Raw genomic sequence first — 16,006 nt, 5'->3', positions numbered from 1 at the left:
TGCACAAACCGTGCCAGAGCCATAAAGGAAAAAAAAAAGTGATATTCTGTTGTTTATGCTTTCATCACACTTCACAGTTCACAGTTGCTCGTAAGTCGTAAGTCGTAAAATATTATATTAAACTATTTGTAAATTAGTTCATTGAGATAGTATTTATTTATTCCGTTAATTTTCTTCAAATTAAATACTTCTTTTTTACGTTTGTCTTCGTACTCCATAAACGGATTACTGGTAAGTTACAATTTGTAGTATTTGTTTCCCATAAAACTAAATTATAATGATAATTTGCACTTAAATGGTTATGTTATAAATTTCCGATATGCCGTACATGATAGTATGTTTAATTAGGTAGTGAATTAAGATATTTAATTGGTTTCAATAATTGAACTTCTGTCTCCGCACGGAGTAAGACGCCAATACGTCGATATCGACAAAGCTAATATAATAAATAGTTTTTTAGTTCAAAGAGTAAAAGTAAAAGTTCAAACTTTATATATCGGTAAAATATTTAATGTCTACATTCGTTTCCAACTTCAATAAAGGTACAACTAATAACGGTCTCTAAAAATATACCTACCTACCTGAGAAGAGACAGGTTTAAAAAATAAAATATGTATAAATAAAGTATATTCCTAAAATACTGACGTATTTTGTGAATCTATGTATGGAGTTACTGACACTTAAAAATAATATAGCAGATTTACTGAGTTTTGTTCCTCTCATAATTGTTTGAGAATGTGTAGATTAAATAGAATTTGCAAGAATGCTCTGGCTAAGCTCAGATTTAAAAAAAAAGTGACCTTCATTGTTTAATTTTTAAGATAATAATAATATGGATGATTTTAGAATTCCTACTCTGTTGTACATAATATAACGCATTCATAACATGTATTTAAGATTTTGACATGGAATTAGGTACAAATACTCATAACTACCTAATAGTTTGCCTTAGTCTAACCAAGTTAGACAAAAGTTTTTAGTATGATTTGTTCCAAAGATTGGTCAACTTTGAATATAAACTGTTTAATATCAAACTGGTTCTTAATATGGTGAATATTATTGTTTTCTAAATTATAACCTTATTAGGTTTCAAAATACATGCAAAGTAAATATTGTAAAACCATGTTCAACAATAACCATGTTGTAAAATATTTTTGTTAAAAACATTAAATAAAACTTACATAACTAAATTATGGAACAAGCTATGAATGTAGTGTTTCATACCAAACTAATACTTTTTCAGTCTTGTTGATCATCAACATCAGATTCAGCATATAACTTCATTAAGTAAAAAATAGTTAGTTGGTTTATGTTTAAGTGTTGTATGTATAAGTATGTTTCTATTTATACAACAATGAATTATTGTTAAGTTTTGAAAAACAAAGACCAAAGACTTTGAATAAATATTCGAAGCTGGTAATTAGAACAAAGGTTCCAATAATTGGAGGTTCCAATAATAATTGGTTCCAAACACAGATGAATGGACGATACTGTGTACATTGACTTATCAGTAATTTGAGGCAATGTAGTAGACCTTTTAGGGATTTCTTCTACACGCATTAATGTGCACCCTAAGAAAGATCACGTTACACATTCGTTGTTGTATAGTAGTCAAGTTATCGAGTACTCACGTATTTTTTATTTCTGTAATAACAGAGTTAGTTTAGTGATTAAGCGTGCGACTCTCAACCGTAGCTATTAAAACTTGCTCGGTTTTCAAGAAAACGTGAACCGGGAAGGCTAAGTAATCACCTAATTGTATTAAAAAACGCTCAAAGAATCAGATGAATTCCTGTTATTGCTACAACCTATTTGTATTTCTTGTAAAAATATATCGATATATTCGATTTTACTTTGTCTATTATTTGTTTATTTATTACTTGAGTATAATTAGCTTAGTACTTGAGTATAATTGGTTATCGTCGTACATTTTTATAATCTCTCAGTTTTGTTTTCACCTTGCTTGCTCTGTGCACGAGATATTAAATTGTTTATAACTGCTTTTAAAAAAGACGACAATTTAATGTTTGTTTAAAAATGACTGAGAAAATACATCACATTCTGACCAACGAATTTAATATCTAACACTTGGCGACGTCAGAATCCACTGGTTTTATATAATTTGTGGCGATAACAAAGGTGGAGTGTAGGATTGTGCGTTCTTTTCTTTGGAACTGGCGAGAGTTAGGCTTTGCATGCTATCATCTTGAATGTATAGTATCGTTTGAGAGCTTTCCACAACTAAACGATGCCATTCGTCAGTACTTGTCTAGATTTGCGACGGATTGTCGTGTTTACTTTCGTCCTGGTACCAACTACACTGACGGACTCATAAACTGCATCAAAGTAAAAAAACGACTTTGAAATAAATATTTTAAGTATGCAAACTTTCTACACAGATTAACGTCTAGATTGGTTCGTTAACTTTTAAACAGCGTAGGGTCGTATCTTTAAGTTTAAGTTTGTGTATTGGAAAGGACCTTAAAACTTTTTTGAAGAAAAACAAAAATTTTAAGAAAATTGGTTGAATAAAAAAATTGGTTTTAACTATTGTTAAAACCAATTTTTTTAAAAAACCCTTGCATAAAGCTTGTATCTATTGATACAGCTTGTATCAATAGATACAAGCTTTATGCAAGGGTTTTTTATGTAATAAGTAATAAGGTGTATTACCTCCACGTGCCTTTATTATGGATTCTAATCGGTTCCGCATAGATTTAATTAAGTTTATTAAAACATCTTGCGGAATATTGTCCCATTCTTCTGAAAGTGCTGTTCTTAGTTGTGTCACTGTCGTCCTACACTCGTCTGGGAACATTACGGAGGCTCATTGCTCATCTGTCCAATTTAGGTGATCACGCGCAAATATTAGATAAGCGAGCTTGTCTGTGAGCTACAGACAACTTTGGACCATTTTCTAAAAGGGGTGATATCCGCTTCCTTTTACCTTCTTCTTATTGTTCGTGCACTAACGTTTACTCCACGCACTTCATTAAGCTCTGTTTTGATGTTAACTGACGTGGGGAAACGATTTCGCAGGGAAGTTGTAACAATAAATCGGTCATCACGACCGGTGGTTGCTCGATTTCTGCCTGCACCTAGTCTCCTTCTGTAAGAACCTGTCTTCACAAACCTTCTGTATATTCTAGAAACCGTAGACTGGTTTAAATTTAAATTTCTACAAATCAAAAATCTTTCTGAGTGGAATCAGTGAGACTAATGAGAGTTTAGAAGTGATTGTTTTGTTACAGTGAAGCTTCATGGTCGGTGTTAGTTAAAGCGGCGTGCGAGGGTTGGCACTGGCCATTGGATGGCTATGTATTACTACGCGAGCAAGCTAAACGAGGCGTCATGTAGCGGGTGTAATGTGAAGGTAGGAAGGATTTAATTTTTTTAATGTACAATCGAGTCTTACGGTCTAATTCGCCAATACGTTGGTCTTTAAATAATAGACAATCGTTCCAATATATATGGAAAAAGTACGTAGTATTCATTATTCTAATTTGGTTAGGTTTAATAATATAGTGTAAACTCTATATAACGACACTCAAGGGACTGTGCATATTTTGACGTTACGAAGAATTGTCGTTAAATAGAGAGAAGAAAAATCTGTATTAGAAAAAGAAAAAGTATCTTTCAGGCGAGTGTTAGTAATTACATAAAAAACAATTCTTATGTGAACGCTATTACGTATAGTCTGTTATTTATCGCCTGACGTCGTTTGCTGCACCAGTAATTATTTTGTATTTTTTACTTGTTTTATTCATATCTTGCGACATTGAGGCATCTTTGTGATAAGCACGTGCAAGCAATCCCAATTTGTAAAAAAAAGAACGGATTTCTTAAGATGTTCGATACGTATCATACCGACAGTCGAGTTTTACGGGCTAGGACAATAAAGCGACAAAAGAACGTACACTGTTCCGCAGTTTTAATTAATTTCAGCAACTTAAAAAGTACTTTTTCTTATTTATTTGTCGTTATTGAGGGTTGGTGTAATGCTATTATATGTAACATTGTATGACAAGCTTAACCAACCATAGCCGAGTGATGTCGACGCTTCCGGGGGTTTGTCGTTAAATCGAAGGCCGTTACATGGAGTTTACACTGTATAGTATTAGTAACATGTCTTGTTTGTTTGTAATTATGAATTACGTTTTATCGTAAATAGCGTCAGTAACTTAAGAATATTATTCTCTAAATAATATGCTTCGGTGCCAGATTTTCTAAAATATGAACATATTTTTAAACTTATTGAAAAAGTGTTATATATACGTATATTCAAGTTATTTGAAGAAAACTTGTCGTTAGAGGTTATAGTTTAAACACGTGATATTTATAGCAACATTTAAAAAAAAGTGTACTAGCGGTTTAAAATATGTAATATAATGTCACAATGTGTTGATACGAAGGTGCCCTCGGCGCCGTCAGAGGCTGCGCCTGCGCCACCAGCGGATCATTCCCAATTGCTGAAGACAGACTCAACTTTACTCGGCACTGGACTGTCGTACTATGATGTGAGTAATTTAATATCTAGAGGATTTTACTGATTGTGTGTTCATTGTCATTCAAGAAATAAATACAGTACATCAACTAGGTTTTCCTGCCGTTCATAAATTTCGCTATTACATATTATAGCAAAATTCAATACCATATAGTTTATAGTTGCGAAATTCAATATTCTGTACTAGCAAAAAGTAGAATCTGTTTTTTTTATCCCTAAATAAATAAATATAGCAGGCACCGCAAACTCGACCAGTGTGCGTGTGTGTTATTGTTAATATTAAGTCAAAATGGCGATACAATTATCTTCCTATTTCAACCTTTTTACTAATTTTAACAGTGAGGACTAAAAATAAATTTTTATCCTTTCCAAAATCCATCTAGCATTATTTAAGACTGTTGAAATTTGCAAGTAATGTAATAAAGATGCGCAAAGACGTTCCATTGATGCATTAACTCAATTATTGGTGCTGAAAGTGTCGACAAAGCTCTAAGCCTCTACGGGTGCCTTATCTATTTACTGACGTCGTAATTATACTCACGTTTCCTTTCTAGGGTCTGTTTTACGTTTGACGAAGCTTTATATTTATTCTGCTTTTATCGTGCTTCTATTCTATTCTTTAGTTCTTTTTTATGCAGCAGTATAATAATAGTTGTAAATAAACCAAATATTTTTATTTCTATTATTATTTAAAGTATGGAATTTCTGTCGAAGCATTTATGCAATTTGCGCTAATCCAAGCCTAGAAAAGCAAGGTTTTAGTTAAGCATCTTACTTTCAATCTTAAGGTTGTGGGTTTGTGCCCTGTCCTGATAATATCGATTTCTACAGAAATGGATATTTCTTTTTTGATGAGTTATTAAAACGTGTGTGATCAAGGAAAAACATCGATTCAAACCTAAAAACTGGCGATTTCATACTTAAATGATTAGTAAAAAAAAATAGTTTCAAAAAACTAGAACACACGCTTTTAAAGCACATCAAAGTAAAAAGTGAAAAATAATAATTTAGGCTGAAAATGGTAATGAACAAAAAATCTTTAAAAGCGTGTGTTCTAGTTTTTTTAAACAATTATTTATTTTTTAGTTACATTTTTTTTTCGGATTATTGCATTGTCATCGATCTTTGACAGGTGCGCAAAGTTTGAATTAAATCTGTCCGTTAAAAGTGGGTCAAAATCGAGTCCGAAGGAGTCGGTTACATACATACAGGTGAAGCTAATATAAAGCGTGTAAAAAGACGCAGAAACGTGTCGCTCAGTGGCCTACAGAATACGGGTCTTAATAATATTATTAAGTACGACAAGAGACCGTGGTAGGCTATAAGAAAAGCTTAAAATTTATTATTTCTTATATTGCCTGGACACTAAAATACGGTGATAGTCGAACATGTAAATACTTTTAGGGGAATGAATATAGAACTAAATGAACATTTAAAAGCCGTGAAGTGCTATAAACACACGACTCGGTTGTTATCACTTGAACTGGCGATAATTTTATTATACAATTTTGCGACTTTTGACAAACTCTTAAGAGGTCGTTCTCGTATTACTTCACATCGGCTGAGCCCACTGCTCGTTTGTTATTCTATTAAATAGAAAAATTCTACGCTATGAGGTATTTTAGGTTTGTAATTTTGTTTGTAGAATGATGACTACTACTCCATGGTAAGAGGAAACAAATTTATGTCGGAGAGTGCAGTGAAGCATCTAATGATGAACGGTGGTCTTAACTTTGTCGCCACACAAAAAACTGATCAACCCCAGGTATTTTTCTACGTTAAATAGAATAAAATTTTTGTATAAATTAAAACATTCAATCTTTGTACTGAGAAAGAAGGAAATAAAGAAATTTGCTTCGTTCGTATTCTCTGTTGCGTAATTTCCGGTAACAATGTTCAATCGGAAATCACTCGAGCTGTTTCTTAGAGCATGTTTGTCATATAATACTTTGTTTTGAAGTAAACTAAATATTTTTTTTTGTATTTCAGCTTTCCAACCCTCCAGCTAAAAGCCTATCCCTACCCTACGTGAATACAGAAAAGCCGGACCTAGAGTACAAAGATGGCCAGATTGTCAGTGGTACAATAGACTCTCTGGCTGACCTTCTACGGCCAGGGGCCAGCAAATCATTTATTTTCACATTCTTGCTCTGTTCGAGGCTTTTCATCAAGCCACATGAGCTTTTAGCCAAATTATGCAAGAGATATTTTCGAAATTACGATAAAGTGGTGAGTTTGACTTGTACTCACGCATATTACGCCCCGACTTAAGTCACAGAATCAAATTACAGTGAAAAATGACCTTAACACTCCGAATCATAAATGTGATTTCTTACAGGGAAAGTCCGAAATGAAGGATTCAGCAGAAAAAGAAGTCCAAGAGATGGTGTCATTGGTCCGTGTTCTTGATAATTGGACCAGCATGTTCCCGTACGACTTCCGAGATGACCGTGTTATGGCCCTCGTGAAGAGTATCACGCAGAGGTATTGCCGGTACATTAACTTTAATTCTTTCCTTAGTTTTATAATTTTATGATCTTTTTTTCTAATGGGCTAGTTGTTGAACAACCTTCCTTACTCACGCTGCCTTACACACGCCGTCGGCCTTTTGGTCTCAGACATGGCGGTTTCCTCACGATGTTTTCTTTCACCTTACGACTAAGAGAAGAGAACTAAAGTCACTGACATGGAAAAAAAGGTGTATAAACTGAAGTGGTAATGGGTGGGGCATATTGCCCGGATGGCGGACGGGGCAAATAGATCCAGGAGTGGGGGCCTCCCAATAGAGTGAGAGTGGAGGGAAGACGTTGGATGCAAAGCGCGGGTAACCGGTCCTACTGGAACAGGCTCCTTCCGTTCATTCGTCTTTCTAGATGTCAATCTATCTCACTCTCTTTCTCTCGCATATATGTAGTTATTTTCGTAATAATTTTCAATTTGTCATTCTTTTTGTACATACATATATATATAATTAAATCAATTTTTGCATCTAAGTATATCTTATTCCATATGATATAGGTTCTCAAATGATTCTCACTTCTGAAATGTGATTACAGATGCTCAGCAGAGCATATGAGCTCGGTGCGTGCAGAGATGTCGAGTGTTTTGGAACGTTTGCTTGACAAACTAACAGCGTTAGAACATTATGAAGAGACATTGATCGATGTGCCGCAAGTTTTGAATGTGGATACCTTACTGCAGGTATTTTCATTTTTCCTAACTATATTCGCGTTTTTATAGGAATATAAAAAAGTCGTGTTAAATTTACAACCTTTATAACACAGATATTTCCTACAAAATACAAATGATATAAAATTGACTTATTATAATGTGTATAAAGTTCAGTATTTGGTTTCGGTCTTCCAGGCCTCCTCCAGCCGTCATTTATCAATGAGTTCCTTTCGAATGAGTTCTACATATAGGTAAATTTCATACAATTCGTACCAAAATCTTTGTTTCTTTTAGGGAGATGTTTTAACTCTAGGCCTAACACCAGTGGAACTGGCCAATCAGCTAACGATGCTAGAATTGCATCGGCTGTCTTTTATCGGCCCCGAAGAGTTTGTTCAGACCTTTGTACCGAATCAACCCTCAACATCAGGAAAATCAATTACTCTTCAACACGTGGAAACGAAAAGTACCAAGAATTTGGAGGCCTACGCCGAGTGGTTCAATAGATTGAGCTTTTTGGTCGCTTCTGATATTGTCAAGGTGAGAGAAATTGAGCATTTTTGTTTTAACGCCGGCGATTTTGTGATTTTTATTATATTTCTAAATATTTACAGCCAGTGAAGAGCAAATACAGAGCGCGTGTGATTGAGCAATGGGTGATGACTGCGAGGGAATGCTTTAATTTGGGCAATTTCAACTCGCTTATGGCCATCATCAGCGCACTCAACATGATTCCTGTCACCAGGCTTAGGAAAACTGTAAGTTTTAATAAGATAATAAATTAAATTAATTACAAATAGTGAATACGCGATAAAAAAAACCAGCTGCTCACTGAAGTATTTCCGAACCAATTCGACCAATTCTTAAAAGGCCGGCAACGCACTCGCGAGTCCTCTAGAGAGTGTCCATGGGTGTCACTTAACACCAGATGATCTCCTATCCGTTTGTCCCCTGTTCTTTAAAAAAATCATCTAGGAATGCTTGTTTCTATTTATTTTTATTTTTACTATAGTGGAGCCGCACTTCAGGGGTCTGCGTGCAGCAGTTGCGACAACTCGAGCTCTGCGTTGAACCAAGTGGAAATCATGCGAGGTAAATATTAATTACCTATAAATATGTAACTTTAATAAGTACTCGTTTTCAGTTTGTTTAAAAAATATATTTTTTATACTATACTATATGTATATATGCACTTTGAAGCAATTTATTATTTTTAAGACTTTTTCATTTTAAGAAGGTTTTAAAATTATAACGGTTGTTAATTTAAGTAGTGAATAGTAATTCATTCTGCTTACTTAATGAAATTAAATTTGCATAAAATACTTAAAATCGTATTGTTATCGTAACAGAGAAGTATAATAAAATAATAATAATAATAGTCTTATATCTCAGATACTTTTACACTTAAACACATTTATATTTCTGTCGCATTCTTTTTCGCTATCTGTGTGCCTTTTTTTGGCAAAGGCCTTCTCCAAATACCGCCATGTCATGTACCACCTGCTTTCTTAATTTGGTCTGTCCACCTTCTAAATTCCTCTTTTGCGTTTATGGGGACACCACTTTAGCACTTTGCTCCACTTTTCTGTTTCTCAGATCTTACAATAAAAATACTTAAACTTAAGTGGAAATGGGCGGGGCAGATGGCAAGAGGAATTTGTATATAAGTATTAATAAATATTAAAAAAAATCATGTGTCCAATTCACACGTGGTAGAAGTGAAACCTTCAAAAACAAAGTTTTTATGATTAAAATATGTAAATTAGACTTTTTCTCTATCTAAATGTAGGATCTTTTCTTAAAAAAAAATATATTTCAATGTTAAATTTTTATTTTAAAGTTATACTTTAATATCAATCTTTAATTTGGTAAAAACTAAAATAATAAAAGTTGGAAATAAATTCACAAGATCCAACGTGGGAGAAAATGAGATAGGAAGCATTATACAGTGTATAAACTTTTAATTAAGTGTAGTACGAAGTTTTCACTTCAAAAAGTTTCTGTAACTAATGATTTGTAAATAAAATTGATTAATCTAATTTTATAATTAAACTACTTACTTGACTTACTTATTTAATTTTCATCAAATCTGTTTTTTTATTTCAGAAAATGTTCAAATACACACTAATTTAAAGTTTATACACTGTATAATGCCTCCTATCTCACTCTCTCTCACACGCCAAATCCTATTAATTTATGTGTCTGTCTCTTTTTACTGTCGCCTTTTCCGTTGCATCCGGTTTGAAATCACAACGATTCTAAAGAAGTTTCACTTCAAAAATTCCTCGCCCTCTAATTGTAATAGGTTTTGTAAGATCACTTTATTGGAATATATTTTAATAAATTTTGTACCATTTGATTGACTTCCTATACGCAGGTACAGAGCAGCTCTAGCAGCGGCGCCTACAGAGACAGCTGTTCCACTACTCTCAGTCACTTGCAGAGACCTGCATTTCGTAAATCAAGCCTCACCTAACAAGTAAGAACTTTTTAGATAAAAAAAATTCGAGACTATTCATTCATTTGAACGGGAACAATCCATTTAAATTAGTGTTAGTGCAAGTTAGTAAAGGGTTAAAATGTGCCAAGTAAAAAAAACAACAACATACAAATAATAGACCTTTACCAGCGTACCAATTCTTAAAAGGCAGGCAACGTACTCGCGAGCCCTCTGGCATTGATTGTATTAACGGGCGGAAGTATTACTTAACATCCGTATGCCTCATGTTCTATAAATAAAACAGTGCTTTCCCCTTAATAGAGTAGATTATAAATTAAATCTAATTTACTAATAAGAACATTATAACATAGTGGTTGACTTTCAATATAGAATATACTGAATATTATTATTTATTTCTCTTGATTGTTAATCAAAAATGTTTGTGGTTTTCCTTTTATAGACTCTCGGGTAATCGTATAAACTTCTCAAAGTGTACGCTCTTGGCGCGTCATGTGTGCTCTCACCTGGCAGCGAGACGTCTCTGCGCTGAAGGGACGGTTGTCATGGCAACCCCGACAGCACTCAACCCCGCTGCTCGTGCCTTTTTCACTGAGAGGAGCACGCTTACAGAAAGGGGTAACAATCATAACTTCAAACACTTGTTGCATTAGGGTGACCCGTAATGGCAGGTTATTTGTTCAAAGAAATTAATAAACTTTCTAGATATGGTACAGGTGCGCGTAAGACGAGCACCACCAGATAATAAAAATTAAGTTTTTCGGCAGCAGGATAGATAAGGAAACGTCTACAGTCACAAAACCTTTGTATTCAAATCAATTATATAGCACACTTAAGTAAAGTTAAAAAGCGACAAAAACGCAATTGAAAAATACAGATATATATTAAATGTAGTCCAATTTAAGGGGGCCTCCATAAATTACGTGAGTTGTTTAAGGGGGGGAGGGGGTCGAGTCAAATCTCATTCAATCTTACGTTGGAGAGAGGGGGGGTCTCGGCAAAAATCACGCAATTTTTTTTCTGATTGAAAAAAAATAGGAAAACGGTTGACCCTAAAGGCCATCTCTGCAACTTCCCGTTAACTCCATACCTAAACGCTCAACATTTCACTTATTTTGTTTTTAAGCTATTCGAGCTCAAAAGTACGAATTTTGTGTTATATAATTAAACTCTCAGCAATATTGATTACTAGTCTTAAATAGTCGCAAATAAAGGCACGAAGTAATTTTTTTTTTTACGTAAGAATCCCACATTTTGTAAATCTCACGTGAGATTGGGGGATGGGGGAGGGAGGTACAGAAAATTTAAAAAAACACCTCACGTAATTTATGGACGCCCCCTAACCCCAAGGAGACACAAATTTGCGCGTTTGCCGCTAAAAAAATACCCATCGTCGCTACTCCTCATTTTGAAGACACTCCCACACGAGAACGTTGTATATAAGTTTACTTTATAACTTTCCAGGACTGGAACTGACATCATTCGACCGCGAGCATCCCACGGACCAGCTGGAGAAGGAGCGTTTTAAGCGTTTACGCGGCGGAACCTAAAATAAAATATTCTGCGTGTCTGATGCGTACACGCAGCTATTAGCCATGCCATACACAGGTTCAGTACAATTCCTATCTGCCTGCGGTTGTCGGGTGGATTATTTCGAACATTTTTATTCTTTTGGAGGCCGTTTACCGTGTACTAGTAATTCAAAACTAAATTGTACAAGTTTCAATCCGGTAGTGTTTGCCAAGTTTGAACGTAGAGCAGATCTTGGTCTATGATTATGTCAAACTCAGGATCTGTCAAACTACTTCTGTGCAAGAAGTGACGTATTTGTCAGCTCAACTTTATTTAGTGTTAACAAACTCAAATATTGACGTTTATAATACTTTTTTTTATAGAGTTTGATAACTCTGGAGTAAGATTACTGCATGTTCGCGAATTATATTTATTATAAATTGCACAACTTTTTGTGATAAAATTTATGTTATTGAAACATTACAATTTTTTCAAATTTATTTTCGAGAAAATTCATTTAAAAATCAAATGTTTAAACCAAACGATTTGGTTTGTAAGAAAAGTATTTCAATGTGTTAATAGCACTTCATATATAATCTATTTACATTCGTATATTCGATTTTATTTACCAGTTCAAAATATATAAGGCTGGTCCTTTCTCTTTGAAAAATATACTTATATGTAGCGTAAAATGTATTTATCAGAGCTATGTACGCATTGAGTACATATATAGACAAATCACATAAGAAATTATTTAAGTGAATGGAATTTGATATAGACATCCCGATAGTTAATGTGCCCACACATAGTGTCGGAGCAGCCGTAGTTAACAGTTATAGTATATCTTTAAATTACGTCTGATTGCACTCGTAATTAACTCTTCCGTCTCTTTCTGTCAAATGATGATAAGAAGAGATGAGGATTTTAAGTAGAATGCAATTAGATTTTATGAATAATATCTGTAATAAGATAGAAATCAATATTTGACTTTTCAAGGGACATCTTAGGTGATATTCGTGACTTGACGCTCCCGTATGTCAAACACGTACTGACTTTTGACACACCGGAGACAGACTGAATGTCACACAAAGTATTCTCCTACATTTGTGTACTGATAGGGACAATGTCATTATTGACGCCATTTTTGAACCAAGTTCCTCGTTACAGTATTTGAATATTGCCATTTAATCTAAAATTTATTGTAGATTCAGAACTAGATGGCGATTCTTGAATGATCTCATTTTCTTGTTGTTCGAATTAACTGATGTTTAGATTGGTTCGAAAGACGACCAATCAATGCCTACTTAAGATAACGTAGTTTAAGTACCTTCTTAAAAGTATTAAATTTATTTAAGAAATCTCAGTTATTTACCGGTGTTAAGATGTTTTTTATGAGATGAGGCTGATAGCAATAGAGGCGCGCCAAACACATACAAATTTCCTACAACAATCGAAAGTTTCAAAAATTCAAAAAAAAAACTTTGTTCAATAACCAACTTCAATTTATTTTAATTCATATAAACTAAAATATGTCTGTTATAAAAGTCAGAGACAAGTGCAAACTAACCCGCCCATCTGACAATGTTGACAGATTAGCTTACCATTAACTCTGAATTTGCCTAAGCGGTAATCCGGCATTCATTTAGAGATAATTAGAATTACACGCTATCGAAGATCTGTGTATCTAATAAGTCTACGAGATCAGTTAGGCAAACAGAGTTAGTTAATATTTGTTTACCCGCAGAGTCATATTTAAAAAGGTGTTTCGCTCAGACAATCTTCTGACGGTCCCATTAACATTTAAACTAAGCGGTATATAGAAATATAGAATTTGTTTACTTAGATCCATGAACAACACCGGTTGTATAAAGCCTCTTAAACACTGCCATTTTATTGCATTAACATATCTGATAGGTGCTCTCCACAAACATCAAAAACAATATTCAATAGCAATAGGAATTCTTACAGCCTTCTTAGTAATCAATGATTTCAATCCTTGAAATTATTCAATAAACTAACCATCGTAAAATCTAAATTAGTTATAAACTGTTTTAAATTTATCGGCTCTGTCTATAAAGATAGTTAACGCTGCGATGAAGACAGTGATTTAAAACAGTAATGTGTAGTGTATGTGTATTGTTGTCTCGCGCGCGTCGTGAAATAATGAGCGAGACAGCTGATTTGGTTTATACTTGTTTTTTTAATGTTCGCACCTAGTTCCAATATATGAATATTTTTTGCCTGGCAATCCGCGAAAAACCCTCTTAAGGGTCGGTGTATTTATTTAAAAGGTTGTATGCAACGCTTTATATTGTTTGTATTTTTAGTTATAAGCTTCATCCCCACCAACATAGTTAATTTAACTATATGTTTTTACAATGTTTTTTGTTCTGCTTGTATGTTTAAGATGTGTTTTATTTATGTTGCATATAAGGTAGCTCAAGATTTAATACTCAATTACTTTAAGTTCAATTTACATTCCCCCACCATAAGACTGACTTAATTCCACTAATTATTGTTTGCAGTTTGATCTGATTTTGTAATATTGCCGCTATTTTTTGTCGCAGGATTTTTGTTGTAAAGACGTTAGTACACTGAACTTTCACAGACTGAACATGTTGTCCTAGCAGTATCTTATTGGTCCCGAAGACCAGTAAGATACCGTTACGTCGTATCACGAAACGGTTCTCAGTTTGTAATGGCAGAATTGTTGTGATATGCCTGTTAGTATGTAATTAATTTGCCATGAATACAGTATTTATAGAAATTATTATGTGATTGCAGTACTTAATTTACATTCCGTTAGGTGAAGAATAATTATATTTGTGTTGGGAGATTGGTTTTTTAATTGAGGCAATCCTGGGATGGTTGACGTAGTTCTAGCGCGTGCTGAAAAAAATTTAAACATTTAAACGGGAAGAACTTTCTGTAAATTTGTTAATTGAAAAAATGACTACGTAATTCCTGTTTTATTTAAACATCGTATTATAATATTGATCTAGTGTTATTAAGGACTATAAAGTAACGGAAACCTTTGAACTATTATGTCACAATCTTTGATCTCTGGTCGGCATATCCAATAAATAACTAGTCAAGGCAACAGTAAAAAAAACATTAAATTTTTTATTTATTTCCTGGTCTTTTTCATTTCAATCAGCTCGCGTTAGACGTCCGTGGTTACAAGTGAGGGTTGTCACATTTTTAAACTAATGTCGCAGAGTTTAACATAGATCTTATCATGTAGTCGTAAAATTATTATAAGTATATTATACGTGTTCCTCAACTATGCGGATTTTATTGAAGTAATGTTCAAATTATACAGAATTTTATCTGACTTGTAGTATTCTAAAATTTTGTGAATTTTTCTAAAGATTCTATTTTAAACGTTATATGCCGTACTCAATTTAGGAACTTCTGAAGAAAAATAGTGGCAGTTATATTTACCTTAGTGGTGTTCATACCTTAAAAGAGTACTGCGTATATTCAAGGTTTGATTAAATGTATTAACGCCGCATATAGATTAAAAATGCACTGAAAGTTTTACATCTATATACATCGTGATACTGTTTGAATTATTGAATTGTTCGGCATTCTTTTGAAATATACCTTGATAATTTTAATAAGAGTGTTTAAATTACCTTCAACATGTTTACACATTGTAAAAGTACTGTATGGGATTCAATAAATTATTCAAGAAATTATGGTCTTTTTCTTACATCTTAGATTTAAACCGATATCGCCAAGCATCGGGTTATCCCTTGCGCAGCAATTACTATAGCCGGTTGCTAGACAAATGCCAAATGCACTCTAGCGAAGCCAATAAAGAGAACATAGCATACGAAAAACAAAACATGCATGTGCATCAAAGACAATTAGTGTGCACAACATTTAAAGGAAAACATTAAAATTATAAAAGAGAAAATAAATCTAAAAATATAAAACAAAGTCGTGTTAGTTACACCACTTATAACGGCTGGACATCGGTCCATTATCTCGGCTCTTTTTTTTGGTGGATTGTTCTCCGCTGCGAATAGCATAATAAGTAAGTGATAAAATATCGTATAAGTTTTATTTAAAAAAAAATATTTACGCATATAAAAGAAACCTACCACTTTGTTCTTGCGCCGGATAACAAAATAAAAATGTTGTATATCAGAAAGTGATTTAACATGCAGTATTAGCGCTATAGAGAAGAGGCCTAATGTGTAAAACTGCCATTCTTTTTTCGCGATGGCAAGCAATATAACATTTCTGTATTTGCAAAAAAAAAGTTGTATTCATGTACCTTAATGAGATCCTAAATTATGTTTAACTAAAGTTAACAAAAATTAACTTTAAGTAAATTATTAGACTGTTAGGCG

At 33.6% G+C, this 16,006-nt stretch overlaps 1 protein-coding gene across 3 annotated transcripts; it reads left to right on the top strand.

Moving 5' to 3' along the window:
- The first annotated feature begins 70 nt into the window (after nucleotides 1-70).
- On the top strand, nucleotides 71-15,344 carry LOC125062456 (ras-GEF domain-containing family member 1B-like). 3 transcript variants are annotated; one of them, XM_047668401.1, is made up of 13 exons: nucleotides 71-231; nucleotides 3,252-3,373; nucleotides 4,413-4,517; nucleotides 6,150-6,269; nucleotides 6,494-6,733; nucleotides 6,843-6,988; nucleotides 7,561-7,705; nucleotides 7,970-8,215; nucleotides 8,290-8,433; nucleotides 8,688-8,767; nucleotides 10,053-10,154; nucleotides 10,576-10,751; nucleotides 11,598-15,344. In XM_047668401.1, exons 2-13 carry the CDS (start codon nucleotides 3,311-3,313, stop codon nucleotides 11,681-11,683), a joined length of 1,653 nt encoding a protein of 550 aa, XP_047524357.1. In that variant the 5' UTR covers nucleotides 71-231; nucleotides 3,252-3,310; the 3' UTR covers nucleotides 11,684-15,344. The 3 variants fall into 3 exon arrangements, with proteins under 3 accessions (XP_047524357.1, XP_047524355.1, XP_047524356.1); XM_047668399.1 differs by having other exon boundaries at nucleotides 6,843-6,997; XM_047668400.1 differs by having other exon boundaries at nucleotides 3,232-3,373; nucleotides 6,843-6,997.
- Nucleotides 15,345-16,006: the final 662 nt, after the last annotated feature.

The sequence above is a fragment of the Pieris napi genome, chromosome Z, assembly GCF_905475465.1.
Source record: "Pieris napi chromosome Z, ilPieNapi1.2, whole genome shotgun sequence".
Classification (NCBI taxonomy): Eukaryota; Metazoa; Arthropoda; class Insecta; order Lepidoptera; family Pieridae; genus Pieris; species Pieris napi.
This window is presented reverse-complemented; position numbering and strand designations above follow the sequence as displayed.